This window comes from Cervus canadensis, chromosome 20 (assembly GCF_019320065.1).
Source record: "Cervus canadensis isolate Bull #8, Minnesota chromosome 20, ASM1932006v1, whole genome shotgun sequence".
In the NCBI taxonomy this organism is placed as follows: domain Eukaryota; kingdom Metazoa; phylum Chordata; class Mammalia; order Artiodactyla; family Cervidae; genus Cervus; species Cervus canadensis.
In genome coordinates, this window is record NC_057405.1 from 56080041 (window position 1) to 56103335 (window position 23295).

Here is a 23295-nt window from a genome sequence, read left to right on the forward strand (position 1 = left end):
TTCTTCATTGCCACTTAAACATTTCTGATGAAGACCAAAAAGCCACCACAACCAACTGAATCAATATCTCTGGACTTGAGGACCAGGTATCAGTATTTTTCAAATATTCCTCAGGAGATTCTAATATGCAGCCAAGGCTGAGACTCACTATTCTTAAAAAATTGTAATCTAAACTTTTTTCCTATTATTTCCTATTGTTTCTCTCTCTCATATCTAATTTCCTTGTTTATTTTCTTTCTTTGTTTCTTTTTTTTTTGAATAAATATTTAGGTCAGACTACATTACCTAAGGTTTTAGAAAAACTGTGATAGAATTCTATATAGAGAAAAACCTCCTTTTGTTGCATGGAACGTATATATAGGTAACATCAGGCAGAAGGGGATTAAGACATACTGCATTTAGTATATTTATAAAGGTTGACAACTTCAAATTATAGAGTTGTCAAGGAATCTTGTCAGGATCTACTGCTCTGCAGTCATAAATATAACCCCTGAAATATTTTACTTAAAAATATTTTCTCTGCCTTAAAGAGCAGTTTTCTTCTCAAATTGGAAAATGGAAAATTCAAGGATAGATGTATCTATGGGTGAACAATCGAATCAGTATGCTCAGTTATTTCTAAGAAATCACTTTTCACAAATTTACTCAAACAAGTCAATCAAGCCATTCTTTTCATAAGTTCAATGATCAAGTCAATTAAATAAGTCAATATGAAGCCCCATGTAGGCTCAAACTAACTCTTGTCTAAAATAGCTATTAAAAGTCCTCCAGGAATTGGGATGGAGAGGCTTTGGGAGTAGGCCAATTTGAATTCATGGACTAAAACTTCAGGATAATCGTAGTTTGCCAAGTTTATTTCAGGTTATAACATAGGTATTTCAAATAAATTCTTAATTATGCTGCATGGATAAAAAGTGTCCCAAATTAAAGTCATCATATGCAAAGGTTATTGTGATGTGGCCCATAGATAAATAGATCTTTGAAAAACTCTTCTTTCCCAAATAATGTGTCTAAATGAGAGGGAGAACGAGAAAGAGATTCCATTATTAAACTTGGAAATACGGAAGTCATGGTATCAACTTGCTGGGCTGAAAAGAATTCGCAAAAGACCATCTGGGTGAAAGTGATAAGTGATTAGGACAAATCATGTAAGGTCATTTCCCAACAGCTGACACCCACATAAGAGAGATGTCATTGTCAACTACTACGGTGTTGAACCTCTTTCTCAAAAGTACCCTGCTTTAAATCAGAAGAGCTTGCTGTGATGTTTTCTCTTCTTTGAAATCATGCCATAAACAAACATCTGTAATAAATGTGTTTGAATATTATAGGGCTGGTATGACCATGTTGGGAGTAATAGGTTTGAAGTACATAACAAAGCAAAGAGAATATGCTGATGTCAAAGGGAGTAACAGTTACTTTATTTTTCTAAGAATAAAAGAGACTAGGTCCCCAAAGTCTAAACAAACAACTCTACAAGACACTGTTTCCATGGAGAGTGACAGAACTTGGTGATTAAGAGCTCATGACACAGGAGTCAGATTCCTTGCATTTGAATCCCAGCGTTGCTGTTAACCAATAGTGCAAACTGGGCAAACTATGTCATTTATCATCAGTTCTGTGGTTTTCTTAGTTGTAAAGTGGGAAGAACAATATTACCTATATTAATGAGTAATTTTGAATATTCACATGAGTTCTTAAATGTAAAGTACTTAGAACAGTGCCCAACACATAGAAAGCTTGTTCTATCATCATTCTCCACTATTCAACCATAGATCCTCCCAACTTCAAATCAATAAACAATATAGATATAAAGTGCTTTTGTTTCTTCTACTTCTAGGAGAATGGCTGTTTTTAGCTCCAGAACAAAGCATGCAATTTACCCACATAGGATAAGCATGTATACACTGCAAAAATGATTGAAATGCTGTTTGCTTGCAAATATTATGGTCATGAGTTGTTCTAAAGATGTTACAAGTTATAGGGCTTAGAACTCTATTTTAGATAGAAATCCATTCACTGTTGAAGCCCTCTTTTGAATTAGACTTCTCTTATAGAGGTCTTTTTGTGATTTTTTAAATGGTTTTTTTTTTTTTTTTTTTTACTTTTTATTACATTCTATTATAGTTTTCAAACTTTACACGAAAGTAGAAAAAATAGGATAATTAGACCATATGTGCTTATTACCCAGTTTGGGCAATTATCCACATTTTTTACTCCTCAACAATGCTGGAGTATTTTGAAGCAAATCCTGGATATCATATTTTGCCCAAAATATTTCAGAATTTATTTATAAGAAATAGGATTTCCTTTTTTTAAAAAAGTAACTACAATTGTGCCTAACAAAATGACCAGAATTCTTAATATTCCAATTGTCTCAAGAATGTCTTCACATGGTTGATTTAAGTTAAGATCCAAACAATGTGAAATGGGTAGTTTAAGTTCTAAGGATCTGGTTTTATATTTTGGAAGATGTTTCAGCTTCATACTTTTTCTAAAGGGAAATGAATGACCACAGCTGCAGTTTGAAACTGAAATCGTCATGATAACAGAGGAGAGAAAGCTAGAGTGAGAAGTAGGAGTCTCATAGTAGGTGCAGGTTTTGCTTGTAACACTGATCCAGGGGTCTATTTCATGACAGTAGACTCTTTTACTACTGCAGAAAGAAGAAAAACAATCCTTCTAAAGTACTTGTGCCATACTAAGCATAGGGAGTTAAAAAACAACCTGTCTGTGGTCATTCCAAGACACTGAAACCGAATGAACTGGTCAGCATCTCAATCTTTGAAGTCCTCTGGGTGCAGAATTCCCTTCTGTTTTTCATCTGTCTCAAACTCTAAGAGAGACAGTCTCCTTCTTAAAAATATTTCCAAAGGATTTATTGGTGATATTTGCACCTTGGTTCTCATATTTAATAATCATGCCTCAGTTTTTTTTTATACAAGACTATTTGCATGCCTCCTAAGACTTGGATTTAATGTTTTTATTGGATTTCATCATTTTTAATATTGATTTAATAGGACTACCACTGAAGCCCCCAAGTGTGTTTTACAAGGAGACACTTTATAATTCCTTTATATTAGGTTACTTGTAATGACCAGAATAAATGAGATTTCCCTTTCAAAGGAGGTAGATAGGAAATAAGTAACAAAGATAGTATTTATATAGATATAATGTTAACATATTTGTATGGTGGGAGGGATCTAAAAATAAATGAACCCACATCCTTCTGTGGATTCCTACAATACAACCACTTGCAGCTATGAAAGCTAATGTGAAAATCATCTTTATTGATTACAACCTCAAAATAGTCTGTTATATTGCATACGTCTTTTCCTCAGGTCCTATTTATTATTGTAAAATTACCACTGCTTTTATATTTCCTTTTATAATGTCTTCTGGAGTATGGTTTGTTAAAATCGTATAGGCTGAAAATTAAGATCCTAGGCTCTAGAATCAGGCTAGATCTAAATCTAGATCTTGGTTCTGTTACTTCCTAGCTGAATGCCTTTAGGCAAGTCACTTAACCTTTTTATGCTTTGGTTTATTCATTTGTAAAATGGATGTAAAAATACCTATGTAATACCTTATTATAAAATAATTTTGATTATAGTTCAGCAAATATTTAAGCTCCTTTAGGATGGCATTTGCAGCCATTGATGATCTGTTCCTATCCTACCTTTGGGGTGGTCTCACAGATCCCCTTTAATACACTCATCCTAAACCCACTGAATTATCCCCCTTCCCTTTGTTCCATGTGCACTGTCATGCCTTGAAACCTTTCTTCATGTTGTTCTTCCTGCCTAGGATGCTCCTCCTCCTCCCTCCCTCACTTGTCAATATCGTACCTTGATCATCCATCAAGGCCCAGCTCAAATGGTTGCCATTTCTATCCTTCACTAGGATTAGTCTCCCTTTTTCTTACCTCCATCTCCCTAGGCAAACTTATATCAGAAGTCTGGCTAATAAACTAATATTGGATGCTTTCATGGCTGTTACATTTTCAAGATCAAATGGTACTATATGTTTCTGCGTTTGTAATCGAATATATAGCCATTTCTTCCTTTACATTTGGAAATGATAACTCTTTTTTAAAAAATAAAAATGTTAATAAAAGTTTACAGAAGGATTAGCCTAAAATGAAAAAAAAGGAAGTTTGCCTAATGTATACACAATGTATACCCTGAGATCTACACACATTTAGCACAATCTACTCCCACTGCACTTTACAACCACGTATGGTGGCATCAATAATTCTGAGGCATTGCAAAATCTTCATAATCCAAATATTTTATAAAGAATTGCAGTGACAAGATCTCAAATATAAAGGTTTGTGGGTCTTTTTTAAGGGCTTAATCACTTTTAGTTAGAAATTTAAGTTAACAAGAACATTCTATTCCCTAAACATTCCAATTAATTGCTGTTTAGCATATGGGTTACCAAATTTGTCTTTTTAAAGTTTGCATTTAGAGATTGCAAATAAATCTATTAGGATGAAATTCTAGGTCAGTCAGGTTTTGATTTGCAATATTTAATGTTTGCATAATTCCACCTTTGCCTGACCTTTCAAAATTATTTTAACAGCCCTACATTTACTTTCCTAATGGAATGATTTGCTACAAAGCGGCTACAGCGGGTAGTCTGGAAGGACATTATAACATTCCTTTGGCTGTCAAAATCCATCTGTCCTTGTGTTTGGGGGAATTCTTCATTGCATGTGATATTGGGATATAAGACCTCACTTTCCACTGTAGATGCCAAACAGATTGAATCGCACTCTCCCCTCACCCTGGAATATAGAGCAGGGGCCCCAGTGCCGGGCCATGGACCCTCCCACACAGGCCCGTGCACCCCGAGATGAAGGAGGAGCATCTGGAGCAGTTCAAGGGGTCAGCATGATGTCCAGTAGTCATTTCTAGAAGGTGTGGTGCAGCAGAAGCAGAGATGGTGTCATCTTGGATAGAGTGTTCCTATGGCCTGGCCTCCTTAGGCCCTGGGTTCTTCCTTGTTTCCTAAGCCTGTTCTTCCAGCCTCTCAGAGTCTATGAGCCCCCTTTCCTTCAACATTTTTGTTTCCTTTAGATAACCAGAGCTCATTTTGTTGCTTGCAAGCAAGAACCCTCATCAAAACCATTGATATTGCAAGGGGGAGGAAGAATTCTAGATTCCAGTCAGATTGTTGGCCCACTTAGTAGGCAACTGATTAATGTTTCCATTTCCTCATCTGCAAAATGGAACACAGTCTATAATTGTGTCAACTGTGTGAGGATCGAATAAAATAATCTCTGTAAGATATTAAGCACAGTACTACTTATTAAAGTCCTATTTGTTAAAAAGCATTCAATAAATAGTAGCTTTTGTATTACTAAATTCTATGTAATTGTGTGTTCAGGCCACAAAACTCTACTGCTCTTCACATAAAGAGATGCTTCTGTGCACTCTGTTCAGTGTAGAACTTCCTTTTATTTCCCCATGCTGGGGTTTGGTTTGGTTTTGCTTTGTTTTCTAGCTTAGGATTTTGGCACTTTCCCATATTGTACATCCCGAGACTTCCTCAGGGAGTCTGCAGTCACTGTCCCTGGATCTTCTCTCTTCTCTTCCGTCTGTCCCTGCCAGCTCTCCCTCACCTCCAGACTCCAAAAGCAATCAGCTACCCTAAAGACTGACTGACTTCAGATGGGAAAGGCAAAACTGAGTTGAGTGAGTCCTACTTCAGCATCTGGTATACAGATTTAGTATCTTTAATGGATTTTAAAAACAAAGCAAAACAAATGCACAGCCTATATCCCAAGACTTATTATAGCATCTTTAATTTATCTACTTAGCTTTTGATGAAAATTTTTTTCTTCCACTGAAATGTGTAACGTCCTCTCATAGTTAAACTGTGGAATCTTTTCCACTCAACTTCTTCCCTCTGGGATGTAATAAAGACATAACTTATGGCTCAACAGCACGTTGGAGACAATTTTTCTGTGAAAGAAAAATGTTTCTTACAACATGTAATGTTTCTCAAAGGAGGTGGGTCAAAACATAGATATCAATTCTCTGTAACCATTCACTGAATACCATATTTGGTTTGAGAATATTACAGTGTAGTATGTCATTTTTGAGAGGTTGAGTACTGGTCATGGATATTTTAATTCCGATAACATCCAGGTGTAAATCAGAATAAAGTAGAAGTTAGGATTATTTACTGTATCTGCATATTCTCTTTTCCCCAGAAAAAGTGATAGAAGCGCTGAGCAGAGAAGAGCAGAGTATGGAGTAGGTGGCAGCAGACCTCACCTGTCTGGAAGTTGGCCAACTGAAGACGTTTTTCTGGATCAGTCATTTCCTAGTGTGATCTTGAGCTCAGCCTCGGTCTCCTAAGGTGTGAAACAGGAACAATTATACTCTAAAGCATGCTTGTGAGAAATAATTGACATAATTTGCGCAAAATACTTGGCTCTAGCAGGACTTCAAGACATGATTGTTGATGATATAACTCAACATTGGATTGTCAGAGGGCTAGTCATTCTAATGGCATTTGATTGTTTAAAGGAAATATGATATTATTATATCTACATTAGTATCTACATAAATCTAACAGAGAAGAGATCTGATTTCATCAACAGATGTCATTGGGAAAGGCAATGACAATTCAAGATAACTCAGATACTGGGAAATTTGTATTTACCAGAATTTGGGATAATTATTGAAAATGTTCTATGTTTAAGTTGGTCTTATTATGATAGTAAGGCCATACCCTCAAGGAAAGCCATACTTGTTTGGGTGATACTATTTTAGATAGTAAATAATCAGGCAGGTAATGCACAAAATTTACTTCAGGAGTCAGAAAACTTCTTTTAAAAATTGTTTAAAAGCAAATTTGAGTTATAGGGTAAAATATATGTGTGAGCTGTAAGTATCAATGTAAAAACTTCAGGTACTTGCTACATGTAAACTTCATTTCTTTATAACTGAACCCAAAGTCTGTTTCACAAGACTCCTATGCTAGGAGGTGGAAATGAAACCTCCAGATAATCTCAGCTGATGGAATCTCCTCTCGTGTCCACCCCTACACTCTTCTCACTGCGCTGGCATCTACAGGACAGGTGGGTGGCTGGGTGGGTGGGTGGAATTCACTCCTCAGCCACAGTCACCTCTCCAGCTGGCCTCCTCTGACGTGGAAGTCCTAGTGGAGTCTCTGATCAAACATTTTAGGGGCAGGTCTACTTAGACTCTGTAGTCTCATGGAAGCAACCTACATGCCCTTCAACAGATGAATATATAAAGAAGGATGTGGTATAATACTCCACACTACAATGAAATATTACTCAGCCATAAGTGAAATAACGCCATTTGTAGCAACATGGATGGACTGAGTGAAGTAAGTCAAAAAGAGAAAGACAAGTACCATGTGCTATCACTTGTATGCAGAATCTAAAATATGATACAAATGAATTTATTCACAAAATAGAAACAAACTCACAGACAGGGGAAGGGGGACAGATAAATTAGGAGTTTGGGATTAGCAGATACAAACTACCATGTATAAAATAGATAAACAACAAGGTCCTACTATATAGCATGGGGAACTATATTCCATATCCTGTAGTAAACCATAATGGAAAAGAATATGAAAAAGACTATATATGTGTACAATGAGTCACTTTGTTGTACACTAGAAACCAATAAAACATTGTAACTCAACTACACTCCAATACAAGATTATGTATAAATTAAAAAAAAAATTCTGCAGTCTCTCAGAGCCACACCTACTCTACCCCCAGCCACACATGAAACACACACTATGGTGAGTGCAGGGTATTTATAGCAACCCCAGAACCTTCTGTCCGAGTTCCTGCACACCACCCTGCCTGCCCCCACTGTGCCTGGCCATGCCATGTTATACAGGTGCTGTTCCGGGCTCCATCTCAGACAGGAGGCACGATTCCCCTCTACTCTCTGGCCTCTGCCTTCAGACCCCAAACCTAGAAAATTCTGATCTCTTATCCATCCCTTACCTACAGGCCCCAGCAAATCTGGCCTCTGCATTTCTCTTTCACTACTTCTCCTACAACTCTCCAAGCTCCAGATACTTTCCCCAGTGTACTGAGTGCATTCTTCAGCTCCTTAAGAATTTGGATCAGAACACTTTTCTCAAGGATCATGAGACCTCTGCAGAAGCAATCCCTCTCATCCTTCCTATTTCAGATCAAATATTCCCTCCTAAAGGTTAATCTTGACTATTTAGCTAAAGTAGACCCCAACCTCTTTTATCAACCTACTCCAGTTCCTATCGTATTGTCCTTTTTTCTCACCTATCTGGATCTAAAATTGTCTTTTTTAATTATTTATTGTCCCCTTGCAGATTATAAACTTAACGAGATTTGGGAACTTGTGTGTCATCTTTGCTGCTGAATCTCAAGAACTCAGAACATCATGCCTGGAATATACTGGGCTCTCAACACATAGTTGTTGAATAAAGGAATGGATTAATCACGAATCCCAATTGAGAATGACCCATTCCTCAGAAAAAAATGCACTGAAGATTTGGTATATCCTTTAAGAAGGTTCCAAAGCCCTGAAGCTCACCTGTAGACTTCCTGAATTATAGTTATGCTGTTTCATAATGTTCTTTTTGAAGAATTCTGAATTTTGTTCTTTGAAGTTAAACATGAGCATGAATTTTGAAAATGCACTTATGATGGACTATAACAGATCATAGGCCAACTGTTGCTCATTGGTTTTTATTAAAATAGATCCATGATATTTACATTCACTGACCCTAATGACCATATTTCATAAATACTTGCCCATGTCCAGCTCTTCACTCCTTTGGGGAATGTGGTAGATTCAATTCCCAGCTTCCCTAGCAGTTGGGCAGAACCATGTGACTAATTCTAGCCAAAGATTTGTAGACAGAAGTGAGCTATGTCACTGCTAAGCTCGAGCACTTAATTGCTGTGTGAGATCCTCCAAGGTTTTACCTTCTTCTTCTTTGTAGCTACGGGAAGTACCTACTGGTACAAAGGTGCAGTGCCCTCTGGAGGGGCACACAGATCTTCAGCAAACTTTGTGTGAGCAAGTAGTGTAAACCTCTCGTGTGTGTGTGCGTGTGTGTGTGTGTGTGTGTGTGGTGTGTTTTAATTTGGCTGCACAGTCTTAGTTGTGGTATGCAGGATCTTTAGTTGAGGCTTGTGGTATCTAGTTCCCTGACCAGGGATCGAACCTGGGCCCCCTACATTAAGAGTGTGGAGTCTTAACCACTGGACACCAGAGAAGTCCCAAACCTATCTTGTTTTAAGTCTCTTAGATTTTCTAATATTTGATATTCCAGCATAACCTACCATAACCAAATATACCACTGTTTTGAAAAATATGTGATTTCTTCACAAACCAATGCAGTGGGGGTGGGGGGAGCTTTATTTATAATTTAAAGAAGTCTTATAAGATATGTCACAATTTCAGAGATGTTAAAATTTGAAAAATGTGGGCCTTAGATGATACAAAATACAGATTGTCAAAAGGAATATGTCGAAGTAGATTAGTATAGTGTCAAGAACTCCAAATCCAGAGTTGAATAGAAAGTTATAGATTCAAATCCCAATATTTACTGGCTTGTGACTTAATAACTTAGCTTATGCAAGCCTTAGTTTCTTCATCTGTAAAATGGGGATCACAGTAGATGCTGCCTTATAGGGTTTTGTGGGTATTAGATGAGACAATTCTTATAATGTGTTCAGCATAGTAATTTTCCCACATATTATAGTCTCCACATTTGGTTAGATCACAGAGCTTGTTCAAAATGAGCATTAATTTTAGACAATATACAAAAGTTTGTTATTATATCATACTAATCAATCAGCAAATATCTATTCATTTCTTTTAAGTCATGAAGACTAGGCCTCTGAGTTAGGTGTTCTTGGAGATAACAAAGAAGCAGATTGAGAGGTTGAGGGCTGAAGGCAAATCATACTGGGGTCTTCTTCCTATCCACTCTCTGAAGGATTTTCTGGATTAATCAGGCTAGAATGAACATTAAGAGCAAGCTTGAAGAGTAAAAGTCATAAAAATATACCTGAGGAAGGAATGTAACGAAAGGTCAATCTTGTGCCTATTTTGGTGACTGGCAGGACTAGTAAAGGGAATTTTTTTCTACATTCAGGGTTTGTCTTGGATGTATGCTTGAGTGTGTGTTTGTGAGAGAGAGGGCACTAATGATTGGGAAGCATAAAGATAATTTATAGAATAAGGGGTGGCTCTTCCAAGATAAGTAAGAGATTGTCCTGTCCACATTGGGTTATACTCTTCAGAGTGTCTGAAGTTATCCAGGGAACATTATTGGACTCATGGTATATCCAAATTCATAAAACAGCAACCCATTATATAATTGTCTTCATCTGTTCCCTGGTGGCTCAGATGGCAAAGACTCTCCCTGCAATGGGGGAGACCTGGGTTCGATCGCTGCGTTGGGAAGACCCCCTGGAGAAGGGAATGGCTATCCACTCCAGTATCCTTGCCTGGAGAATTCCAAGGACAGAGGAGCCTGGCAGTTCACGGGGTCGCAAAGAGTCAGACATGACAGAGCAACTTTCACTACACTTTGTCTTTGCCAAGGTGTAAAAATCATAAGCTGAGGTTTATTCAAGACTAAAAGTCTTCTCACACATACTTTACGAGCTTTCATTCTGTCACCGATGACATGCATTGTGGATTCTAATTCGATGTTCTCACCTCAGTTTTCTGGAGGACATATGCCTGTGAAGGAACAGGTTGCTGATTAATATGATTATTTGTATTAAATGCCTGGCAGAGCAAGTAATTTTCTCTAAAGGAAGTGTAGCTGCCTCTAAATATAACTCTGGGCTACAGTTCACCTTTTCTGTTTATTTTATTCTTAGCTTGTGAAACTGTATCTTAGGACTTGGGGTATATAACTTGTTATTTGATATCAACTGAACAACAGTGAATCAATTGTAATGGTTCTGGCACCAAAGGAAACAGAGGGGACTTAAATATGTCTCCAGAAGACAAAAAACTTCTTTCTGTGTACACTTTACAACATACCTTTCCACAGTTATTCAAAAGTCCAAAAAAAAAAAAAAGTTTTCTCACTACTTCTCATTAAAGACCGAGAGGACAAAACAGAGAAAACTAACTCCAACCCACATCCTATTTATCAGATGTTTTGGATGGAATTCAGATTGAAAAATCAAAAAGATTCCTTCTTCTTCTCTCTCTTCCAGCAATGGCATTAGGATGCTTATTTCTCACTGAGAAATACACCCACTGTCACACACTCATTTAAAAATGAGAATTTGTGTTAGCGTTCCAGGAAGGGGGCGGGGGTTGTGTTAGCGCAAACAGGCTTTGGCTCCTCCCGGTATTCTTGCTGTCTGGATGGTCTTGGGTCCCACTTTGGGTTCCGGTGTATACCTGGGTACGCTCCCAGAGGCTACCGTAAAAAATCTCTAACTCTGGTATTGCAGAGCACTCCCTAATACCTCATCGGTCCTCTTGAGTTTTTCTCGTCCGGATAACCGCCCCAGGATTTTTAACTTTACTGGGGGCAAGGGTTTCGCGGTGCGGAGCCTGCTTTGGCTCCGCTCCCTCTGGCCTCTTGGCTCGCCTGGGATCCACGAGCCACGCGGAGCGGGGTGCGGCTTCTCCTCGCTTTCTCCAGACAGGGAAGAGAAGAGACGAAAAGAGGTGCTCAGCTCTCCTGGGTACACGCCCAAGCATCTGTAATTTGACCTTTACGAAACAAAACGATGCTAAACGGCAAAATAGCCAACGTGGAGGTACTCAGTCCACCCGAGTACGCTTCCAAAGAGCTCTAATTCGACGTTTAAAAAACAAAACAATGCCAAGATGCAAATTAGGCAGCGTAATACCCAGGATGAGCCTCGTTTGACAGGCCAAACTGAGATTTTAATGGAAAGCTTACTCATATCCTGCACACTGAATTCATTCTTTTAGTAAAAATGTAATAAAATTTTTTTTTAATTGTGCAATTTTAAGTTCCACCACTGTCACAGTGCACACTCTACAATAACACTGAACGGAACAATGGACACCCCCATATCGCATTGTGTCAGGTAATTACGAAGTGTCGCGGCGCGGGAAAGCGAAGCCGGGAACGTCAGCTTGTCCCCCGCCGCGTGTACGAGGGATTTAGAGCTGCGTGTCTCACCGAAAACTCATCAAACCGTTTAGGCCACTGCCTTAACCCAAAGAGGGACAAACGCCATCCGAGCCTGGCCCCGGGCGTGGACGCAGAGGGCCAAAGGCGAGGCGCGCGAGCGCAAGGGGAGCGAGGTCGACTGGCGGAGAGAAGATGCGCGCCCGGCAGTCGAGGGCAAAGAGGCACCCAGCGAGGGGGGAAGGGTCCCGCCGGGGGTGGCCAGGGAGTCCTGGTCCCTGGAGAATGGAACCCCACGCGGGACGCTGCGCTCCCAGCGGCACCTAATCTTGGCGGCGGGGGAGGGGGTGGTATATATCAAGCGCACCAGGAGACGGGTGCGCACGGGGTAACGCTGTTAACTTTGTAGTGAGACAAACACATGTGTGTGTGTGTGTGTGTGTGCGCGCGAGAACTGGAGGGAAAAGAAAGAAAAGAAAGAGCAGGGAGCTGTAGGCCGAGATGTCCTACTTCTAAGTGGTTCATTGAGAGGCAAAAGCTTTCCTGCAAGCGCAGTCGTCACCCGCACCGCGTTGGGGACCAGCCGAGCAAGACGCCGGGATCTGCAAGGGGCCTCCAGCCTCGCGAGCCCTGAGGTGGCCCCCAGAAGGCGACACTGTCGCCGACAGCTGTGAGGAGGTCCGGACTGTGGTTTCCTTTTCCCGAGACCCCGACCTTGCCGTCCGGAGGGGGCGAGCTCAGCCTGCCTTCTTCTGGGCGGGCGTGCGGAAAGCGGCCTTCTATCGACGCGACCTCTGGTCCCCACGCCCTCCCACCGCCCTATCTCCTCCCCGCAACCCCATTCATTTTTCCTAAGCAGCTTCCAGTTCGGGCTCAAAACCCAACTCCAAGCCCACCCGAGAGAGCTCATCACGGAGCTGGAGCGGGTGGCCGGGGTCGGAGCGGGGCCCCCGGGGGGCCGTCGTACGGAGGCAGCGGCCGCGAGGGGCGCCGCGTCCCGCCGGGGCCGGCCACGGATGAGCCCGGCGGCCGCGAGCAGCCCCCCGGAGCCGCGCAGCATCCGCGTCTACTGTGACGGTGGAAGCCACGCCCGCTCGGGAGCTGGGGGCTGTCCTAGCGCCCCCCCCTTACCTTTCCCCCGCCCGCCCCCTGCTCCCGGCGCCGGCCCCCGGCCCGCCCCCGGCTCGGCTCGCGGGAGGCGCTGGGTGCCTGGGCTGGCGCGCTCTCCCGGGCGCGCACACACACGCGCGCACACACACACACATACACACACACATCCACGCACGCACGCCCAGAGCCGCTGTCTCCGCGCCGGGCCCTCGTCCCCCTCGCCCATGCAGACGGACAGAGCGCCGGAAGATGGCTGACGACTCCACGGGGCACCGAGGATGCAGCCCGGCGGCGGCGTTGGCGGTGGGAGCGGCGGCGGGAGCGGCAGCAGCAGCGGCGGCGGCAGCGGCAGCGTTGGCGGCAGCGGCGGCGTTGGCGGCGGCGGCGGCGGGAGCCGGAGCGGCGGCGGCGGCGGCATCCCCGAGACCCCTCGAGCTACCTTTCCCTCTGACAGCCACTGACGTTCTCCGCCGCTAGAAGCGACCGCGCTTCCCCGGAGCCTGCCTCCCCGCCTCCCCCGCCCAGCCCCGCGCCCGGCCCCGCGCCCGGCCCGGCCCCGGCCCCGCCAGCACCGCTACCTCCGCCAGCGCCGCCACCATCAGCACCACCTCCGCCACCGCCGGCGGCGGCAGCAGCCATTTCATCTCCACCGAAACCAGACACAAAACATGGCAGAAATGGAGAAAGAAGGGAGACCTCCGGAAAATAAAAGGAGCAGGAAGCCGGCTCACCCGGTGAAAAGGGAGATCAATGAGGAAATGAAGGTATTTTTTGGACTTCGGGGCCAGAGAGCTTGAGCTCTTTCTTCCGCCCGCTCCCTTTGGGCTGTTGTATGGATTTTTTGGGGGGGGGGTGTACTGGGGAGCGCTTGTCAGTTTCCCTAGGATGCCCTGAACGACTCAGCTCCTCCTCCAGGTGCAAAACAGAGGCCAACTGTCGGGCTGCATCCCGGAGATTTGCCTGCCTCGGATTTGATGGGGGTGGGGGTGGGGGGGCGACCGGGAAACCACAGACTCTTTAACCTGATAAACCCCAGGTTGGGACGGGCGCGTTTCAGGGAGGAGGGGACCCGGAGCCCGAGTTGGAGGGTGGGTATGGTGAAGAGGCTTTCTGGGTCGGTGGGGTAGTTTTTTCCCCCCTCTTCTTCGGCAACCATCCCCGGATCCCTCCAAAGTTAGGAAAGCGCCGAGCCAAGGGTACCCCGGGAGCGCTCGATTCCACCCCTCTCTTGCTAGTTCATCTGCTCGCTCCTCCGTACCGCTTCCTAGTAGCCCGCTGCATCGGTGTAAAGGGGCTGTCAGTGCCGAGGCGAGTTGTGGCCCGAGCGGCGCGGGTCTAGGTACCGTTTTTGACGGCCGGCTCGCCTCGCCTGTCCCTGCTTGCTCCTCTCGGTTGCCTCCGCCTCCCTCTCAGCCTTTGCATGCTTCACTTCCCAGTTTAAGCAGACCCGGGCAAGCCCTGCTGAAAAGATAGCTGTCTGAGGGGCGGCCTTCGCAGAGCGCCTGCCCATTGTTCGGAAAGGCCGGCCCGGAGTCGTGTTGGCGAGGCCGGGCTCCCCGCCAGGCCAGCGGTGGTCCAGAGGTGGCGAGCGCGGCAGCTTGGCGCTCCAGCTGTTCGCCTTGGAGTGATTGCACAAGAGCCCCGCTCAGCTCCGGACCCCCCTCGTCCCCCCCACCTCCAACTTATTTTCCATGAAGTTGCAGCTTTTGCCCGGTGAGGGTTTTGTCTTGTGTTGGTTTCACGAGTCTCTCTTGATTTTTATTTTTAATGTTTTATTTGTAATTTTTGTCTTTCTGTGAGTTACGAGCAAGTAGCAAATTTCAGGGAGGACTTTGGTTTTCATTCTGCAGCCCTCTTGGTGTTCCCCATCTTCTGCATAGAAACCTTAACACTGCCCACTGACTTGATCAGGTTGGTCAAGTTGGTATTTAAAAGACAAACGAGGAAAATGGCAAGCAACTAAGTAAAATCTATTACAGTTTGACATCATCTTGATTAGAACAAGCATATTCTAGAGAGTGCCTTGAAAGGGGCCCATGGATAATAATACTATATATATTATTATATAGTATCTAGGTGCATATGGTTAGCGTTCCTTTCTTTCAGAAAATGTGTGTAGCAATCAACATTTTGGGATAAGAGTTTTGATTTCTGGGTGAGGAACTTAGCACCTGGAAGCATGCTTCAGTCCAAAGAGAGTTAAGGAAGATTTGCCTTAGAAATCAGTGCCATTCCTTGTGATGGAAACCACCACTGATTCCATTGATGGTTTTTTTTTTTTAAAGAGACCGGTAGGAGTTGTCTTCCCATGGGGACTGGAATTCAGAGAGTTTAGGATAACCATTCTTCCTCACTCACCCTTCCCTCCTGTCCTGCATTTCCAGATTACTTTTCTATTTCATTTTAACTTGGGGTTGGAGGAAGAGGAGGGAGGTGAAGCCACCAAGAAATCACAGTGTGCGCTGGCCCTTTAAAACACTCTGACTAATGTGATCTATATGGATGGCCGGCTTTTAAGTTTCATAGGTTCTAGGATTACAAATTAGCTAATTTTAATCAAAACATGTGAAATGTTATCCCGGCTGGATATAAAGGCTGACTGTGCTCGATGCTTGGGGCTCACGTTGTTGACTTTGGCTGCAGGAGCACTCCGTGGTTTGGGAGATAGTTGTCCTTCTACAGTATAACAGATGTTTGTCTGAACTGGTGAGGAAGAAACAAAAACAACATTGTGTGAAGGGGAAAAATTACACAATTTTTAGCCAGTGCTGCAGGACTAAGTATGGAATTAACCTTCATGCACAGAATTTCCTCTTTTTAAAATGTTATTTTTCTTCCAAGTTGCCACCTACTATTTGAAGTTTTAATCCTTGTCATTGCAGTACAGAGTAGCATTAAATAAGAAGTTTTACGCAGCAACCAATTCAATTGCCTGAAGTATCCATATTTTTTCCCTAGTTTGGAACAATGTGTAAGAGACCCCAGGTCAGAATCTTCAGTCAGGTCAGTGCGCACCACGCTAGTGAGGGGTGAAATCCCATTTCTAGAGTAGTTCTTCAGTATGCATTCTTCTAATATGATAGCACCCGAAGTTCTCATTTTTAAAGTGATTTCTCAAAGTCAGAAGGTGGGTTATCTTGAACTCGTGAATATTTTCTGCTTTTAATGTTAATAACCACATCCATAAAGCCCTTTCCCATACCTCTTGGTATTACTACCTCTCCATTTCCCCAAACCTAAAATTGTAGAGTAATGCAACAAGTTGATTGCCTTATGTAAAAATATGTGCAACAAAATGTCACCGAGAACATAATGTGGCCTTGTGCAGCTTCATACCGGTGCCGCTGGAGCTGCCTGGCTGTGTTTGCCTTCATCTGAACGGCTTTCATCTGGACCAGTGTAAACTAAGCCCTGGTAAGTAATCACTGCCCGGCAGAAAGAAAGGAATGTATACAGCTAGCATGGCCTAAGCTGTAAAAACGGAAACCTGAGCCCCCACCGTGGATCACATATCAAGGCTGGAAGGTAGGGGAAATGAAAGGGGGAAAGAGGAGAGAGCGAATGCAAAAGTCAGCCTGGGAAGTGGAGGATCAGGAGGAGGCCCCCCTTAGGGAGAGTTGGCTCAGGGATTAGGGAATTTTATCGTGGTGTCCAGTGACCTACTCAGGTTTCAACACTGCTTGGATCAAGTTGCTTCTCTGTGAGCTGAAAGAAAAAGGACTGGTGTGTATGTGATTTTTTTTCCCCTTGGGGTAATAGAAAGGACATTGGTACGTGTCTATTTTAAGTACAGCAAATGCAGGGCACTGAAAATGAGCACCAAAATTGCCTCATCATAGAGACTTCAAGATTTCCTAATTGAGATAGTCACACATTTATTTAAAAATGGACGGAGAAGACAAACTGGCTGAGGTTTAGCTGACACCAGTAATGTCATTGGAGATTGTCTTCATGTGGCTAGAAGCTAATGTTGGTTGCTGTTTCACCAGATCAGATATTGAGTTACATTTTCCTTATCACTGGTATAATGTACATGGCAGTTGTAACAAATTTAAATTTGATACAATATAATTTTGTGTGTGAAAAGTACATGACTTGGCATAGCTTGCCTTTAGTGTCCTCTAGTGAAAATATCTTCAAGTAGAAATGTTTGTCTCATTATGATCTTTACTGTGTTTCATTATCTTTCCTTTCCCACACTTCATCCTGGTTTTTCTTAATTAAAAAGACTTGTTACATTACTGTACTTATAATCAGTCTGCCTTGTTTAGTTAGTGACCAACAGAGAGAATTTTAAACAATCAGATGGCAATTCAATTTATATTTTGAGTACTTTCGGTTTCTAAAGTGAATATTGTGATTGTATCTAATGTAATATGCCTTCAATATATTGTTAGCTCACATGAATCATTATAAGTGGCCCTTAGGAGGAAATTTGACATATGGAAGTGTTAATTTGTTTCAGGAGTTCATCCAGAACATAATATAGAAACTAGATGTAGTATTGGATGTGTAAATGTAAATATATGAGTGAGTGTAAATATAGTTGCACTTAAGGGTATGTATTTTATATGCAGAGATCTTGGTTGAGCATGAACATGATTAGTGACTAGCAAACAGTAATACAGCTCAAAAAAGTCTAAGCTATGTGTAGAGATAATGAGTCAGATTTTCATCTTCTAAAACTCTTTGACAAAACCAATGTGATTAGATCATGCACTCTGCCCTGGAAACTTTCCTAAACAAACCAAAATTAATGCATTTACAATGTTTGGCTTCCTTATCAATTGCTCAGCTACAGGATAAGCTGTGTTAAATGTTTTAGGTTCTTTGCTGAAGAAGTTCTCTGTCTATAAATATTCTTAATAAGTAATTTGTACCTAAAATTATGCTTCAGTCCTAATGTTAGAGTCAGGCACATCTGTTAGAGTTTAGTAGTAAACCCACCATAAGATTTTCTAGTTTAGTTTCTGATGGTCTCCATTTGGCATTAAAAATGACCTGTGTCAATTGCATAGACAATAAAGCAAGTTGCAGAGTTGAGCTTGTGAGTGTGGTGATTTAAATAGCTTGTCATAAAATAAAACAGTGATATCAGAATGTGGATTGGAAAAGTCAGCATGTTTAAGGTTGAAACCAGCTCATTACTAAAGCAGGTATATTTTAAGTTTTGCTCCTGAAACTCCATCCTGATGTCAGAAACAGTAAGGAACCTAGGAAGTGGGCTTGGGACCAGATCTCACTGTGGCATTCACAAATTATGTCAGACCTCCCTGGCTAAGAAGTGGTCTGGGTGTGCTGTCCGGCAGGGCTGGGAATTCATGTCAGGTGGGACGTGGCCCTTGCCCCTCGGGAGCTGGTATAGGATGTTCCCTAGCCCACTGGCCTTGTCCTCTGCATTGCTTTCAGTTGTCCTGCTCAAGGCTCTAGTCTCAACCCAGAGGAGAAGTTCCTGGGAGGGCACAGAGAGCTATGAATCCTGCTCTGTTCAAACCTGGAGTTTTCTGAAGAGTCTCTTTCTCCATCTGTGAACCTGTGAGGATGATGTGTGGTAGAGCAAGACTCTCTAAGCCTTACACAACTCACAGGTTCCAGAGAGGAGGAAATGGAAAGGAACCACTCCACTTCCTCCCGAATCTGAAATAAACATTTGAACTAGAAGAAAATGAGTCTGACAGACTCATTCCCTTCTGCGTTTCCTGCCTCTGTGCTTGCCAAGCCCGGCTCTGAGAAGCCAAGCTCTACTCTCCTTGTGTGAAAGACGGACTCATAGGAACCAAGAGGTAACGGAGTTTTTAAAGGAAAGTCAAAAAACAGGGCCTCGAAAAGGGCAAATAGCAGTGAATACACACTACAAGTGACTGTCTGAAAAAGGAGAGTTCGGGGAAAATAGACTATCTTGCTAGGGTGACCAGACTTTTTATATCTTCTAAGGAAGGATTCTTTTTATTGAGTCTTTATACTTTTTCTTTTGAAAAAATTATTAGAAGTAGTAGAAGGTGGATCCTTTAAAAATCTCAGAAGTCTAAAACTTCCTTTTGCGGAATGGGAAGTCAGCCACATTTACACTCTTGAGCTAATAAGATTATTGAATATTTTCCTAAAAGAAAAGGGATATTCCAGGGGAGAATGGAAAAAAAAAAAGCAACTTTGTTTTTGATGGTGCCAGTTGAAACATGTAAACAGACATGAAAGCCTGAGGTGGGTGAAATTTGCTGAAGGTATATTTTCGAATCTGTAGACTGATGGGTGTTAATATCTCTTATATAACTAAACGTCTGTGGAACTCCTGCTTTAAGGCCAGTGACTTTGGCATGGACAGGGAAACAATGTCACAAGTCTTGGTGATTTTGAAGCCAGTGCTGCAGCTGTGATGGGACACAGCTGCCCACAGCTGCACGCCTGCTGTGCCTGCCACAGTGTCAGCCCGAGGGCTGGCCTCCACAATTCCACACATTTGTTTGACCTTTTTAGGACATTTGATGTCCTGACCACAGATTAAAACATGGGGACATCATTGTCTGCTCCGCATCACAACAAGACAGTAAAGCAACATAGATGTTTACATGTGGAAACATACACATTTTGGTTTCATGTGACAATTATACAACCTTCCCATTGAGACTGTGTCAATAAGAGAGCAAGACTTTCTCCTCAGGCCTGCTCCAGGTCGGAGCTGGACTTTAGTGTTCTGATGTATCCCCTGCCCTTAGAACCGTGTTATAATCCTTGGGTCGTGGCTGAGAACAGTGCTGCAAAGTGACCCAGATGGAGCTCAGTGACCTTCTTCAAAGGATTTCAGGCCAAGAATCTGTGTGTGGTTCAGGGACAAAAAACAGGGCTCAGTGGGTGCAGTCTGCATACAGAGTATGAACCTGGCAGCTCTTCATGACATCCGTGTGAATGATTCTCTAATGAGACGTCTGTGGGAGTGGCTTTTCCTTAGGATGCCTTCTGATCCTGTGAAGTCATGAGTGTGGAGGCACTCTGTAGACATTTCTTTTCCACTACTTAAATTTTACCTCCTTCTTGGTAAAACCCTTAAAATGAAACTGATCCATTAGATCTGTGTTAAGAGAGATGACTTGAAGTTGAACCAACTTGAATTCCCAACAGTCTGAGAGTGCTTGTTAACATTGGATGTTATAATTTTTTTAACTTTCAGATCTGGGGGATAGATAGAGCTAGAAGCTGATTTCTAATCAAGTTTAATTCCTACTTCCTACAGAAGAAATTGCCTTTCTTCTGCAGCTTCCTCCCCCGAGCCCTTTCAGTTCAGTTCAGTCGCTCAGTCATGTCCGACTCTTTGTGACCCCATGGACTGCAGCATGCCAGGCTTCCCTGTCCATCACCAATTCCCGGAGCTTACTCAAACGCATGTCCATCGAGTCGGTGATGCCATCCAACCATCTCATCCTCTATTGTCCCAAACCCTTTAAAAATCTTAATTAGCAAGTCCAATGATGCTTAATAGAAATTTACTTTACAACTCAGTCAGAACCCATGGAGGTGAAAAGGGAGATAAAATATTTTCCAAAAATAATCATCATTCTATTATTCATAACCTTAACTGGCAGAGATACTAGCATTTCTTTTCCTGCCTTGTAAATTGTGCAGGACTGGGGGTTTCCTTTTCCTTTGAAAGTATTTCTCATATGCTGTACTTTCTTGGGTAATGTGTGTCAGAATGTTTTGAAGTTAAGTGATGTAACTGGCAGATCCTTTTTATTGTCATTAGGACTATGAATATGACTGACATGGTTGTCTGTGAGAAGACTATGTGTTAATTTTTAATTAAAACTTTTTTTATTTTTATAAAATAATTCATAGGCATGACAGAAATAGTAGAATAAGCAATACAAATAGCAAAAAAAGAAAAACAAAGTCTATAGTTTTCCCACCCAAACACAATTACTGTCAACATTTTGATGTATGTCTTTCCATGTTCTTTTTTATGTATGATACATTTTTAAAAGATGGTTTTATAGTGTAGTAACCTTCCTTTTTGAACTTAATATATTGTTAACAGTTTTTCATGGCAGTAAAAATTTATCCACAGAATATTTTAGTGGCAAAGTGGTATTCTGTTTGAGCAATTTTATGATTAAGCTATATTTATTTAACAAAATTCTGATTGTATTTAGTTTATTTCTAAGAAAACAACACTGAACATACATTGTTTTGTACATATTTCCTTAGAATAGTTTTTACCTAGGAATAAATAAAATTGCTAGGCATACCTAGAAATAAATAAAATTGCTGAATCAAAGAGTATGTAAATTCTTCAGCTTTTATTGCATACAGTCAAGTTACCTTTTCTAAAAATTGAGTCAACTTGAATTCCTAATAATTTGAGGATGTTCATTAACATTGGATGTTATAATTTTTTAAACTTTCACACACTTTTTTAAGAATCATGTATCCTGAATTTTGTTTCTATATTTACACTTTAGAAAAATATGGAAAAGTCATTTTTCTATATTTACACATTTTAAAAAATATTTGTGGATGTATCCAAATGTATCCACATTTATTGATTAGATTGTGCTGGATGAGGCATAAAATGAAATAAAAAGTTTCTGCCCTCAGATAACTTACAGCGTGTTTGGGATGGAGGATATATTTTACTAGCACTGGAAAGGGATATAGGACTTGGAGTAAAATGGAAATTATATTTGTGAGAAGAGGGAGAATGTGACTTTCCCCTCGTTTGAATGAATGATTGGGAGCTCTCCGAAAACTTTCTGCTTTCTTGGGTAGGATACCGAGTTGAAAACAAATCGACATTTGGTTATGCAAGGCCTGAGATGAAAGAAATCAGTGATGCCCACCCTATATTTTAAAGTTGGATTGGTGTGTTCAGAATAAAATCATTAGTCCTCTTTGAAGACCTTGAAGTACTTTCATTTCAGAGGTATTTTGAGATTTTGTAATTACTGTGATTTTCAAAATGACTTGGAAGTCAAGTCTTTATTATTTACCTGGTAAAATGTTCAATTAAAAACCATTTAGATTGAACTTTGACATGCATACAGTATTTTTAGTTGAGTAAGGAGAATGTCTAATGAATGTCCTGTGAATTAAATTCCAACGAAAGTAAATTTTGCCAGCGTAGAAAGAACTCAGAGGAATGAGGAAAAGTAAAGTTTCCCATCTTTCTACTATTTATTATTTCCACCTTTTTTTTTTTTTAAAGTCTAGGAAAAGATCAGGCTTTCAGACTAACGTTAGAATTAGAATTTTCTTCTTTCTTTAGGAATCCTGGAGATGAGAGAGGGGGATCTGAAAGGGAGAGAAAAGGTATGGGGGTAAAGTATTAAAAGTGCAAAGCCATTAGAGTCAGATGTGATGTCAAAAAGTTGTCAAATGAAAAGATTAAATTTTAATTGTGAATTTTAAGAACCACTATTCCAACAGTACAGATAATTAAGGAGAGTAGAGATGAATGACCAAATCAGAAAACAAGTTTACCGTAGGAGATATGTCCTGGTTAGAAAGCTCTTTGTATGTGAAATTGACATCCTGTAATATGATTTCTTTGCAATTCTTTGTTGGACCACGGAAGTAGTTATTTTGGAGTTGCTGACACATTGGACTGAGCAGAATTTATAGTAGAAAGAGTCCTGGTATAAGAATCAGAAGATCTGTATTTTTGTTCTGACTTTACTAGGTGATCTCTCATGCCTGCCATTTACCTTCTGTACGTTCCAATTTTCTGTTGTAAAATGAGGATGTCACAGAGGTTCACCAAAAGTTTACTGTGGAAACCAAACACCTAACTCGCAGGGTTGTTGAAAGGAACAAGAGAGTTAAAGGATGTGGAAACACTGTCAAGTGCTATAAGAGTGTTAGACATTATCATTGTAATTATAGTGACCTATTTTCCAAACCCAAATTGGACCACATGGTATGAGAGAGGATTTTTGTGTCACTTCCAAGGGCGAGAGGCAGTCTGCAAAATGTGTTTTGGGTGCCAGAATATTGAAATTCTGGCACTTTTGATGGTGTGTGGGAACAATGATAAAATATTTGAGATAGTGGCTGTTCAGTGAAATTTAT

At 41.5% G+C, this 23295-nt stretch overlaps 1 protein-coding gene and 1 long non-coding RNA gene across 5 annotated transcripts in view; one reads left to right on the forward strand and one right to left on the reverse strand.

The window, feature by feature from the left end:
- Positions 1–5589: 5589 nt before the first annotated feature.
- LOC122422516 lies at positions 5590–14631 on the reverse strand. Of its 2 annotated transcripts, XR_006263868.1 has the most exons (4): positions 14495–14618; positions 10657–10742; positions 6285–6364; positions 5590–5969 (listed from the first exon to the last, which is right to left on the reverse strand). It is a non-coding gene; the product is annotated as an uncharacterized LOC122422516 (long non-coding RNA). The 2 variants fall into 2 exon arrangements; XR_006263869.1 differs by lacking the exon at positions 10657–10742 and having other exon boundaries at positions 14495–14631.
- Positions 13810–23295, forward strand: part of LOC122422514 (sine oculis binding protein homolog) — a 165231-nt gene continuing 155745 nt past the window's right edge. For 2 of the 3 annotated variants that reach the window (XM_043438946.1, XM_043438947.1), the window contains exon 1: positions 13810–14000. In XM_043438946.1, the coding sequence (XP_043294881.1) occupies positions 13905–14000 (96 nt within the window). In that variant the 5' untranslated portion in view covers positions 13810–13904. Of the gene's footprint in view, positions 14001–16586; positions 16651–23295 lie in introns of those variants that run through there. The other variant, XM_043438948.1, reaches the window with a different exon arrangement.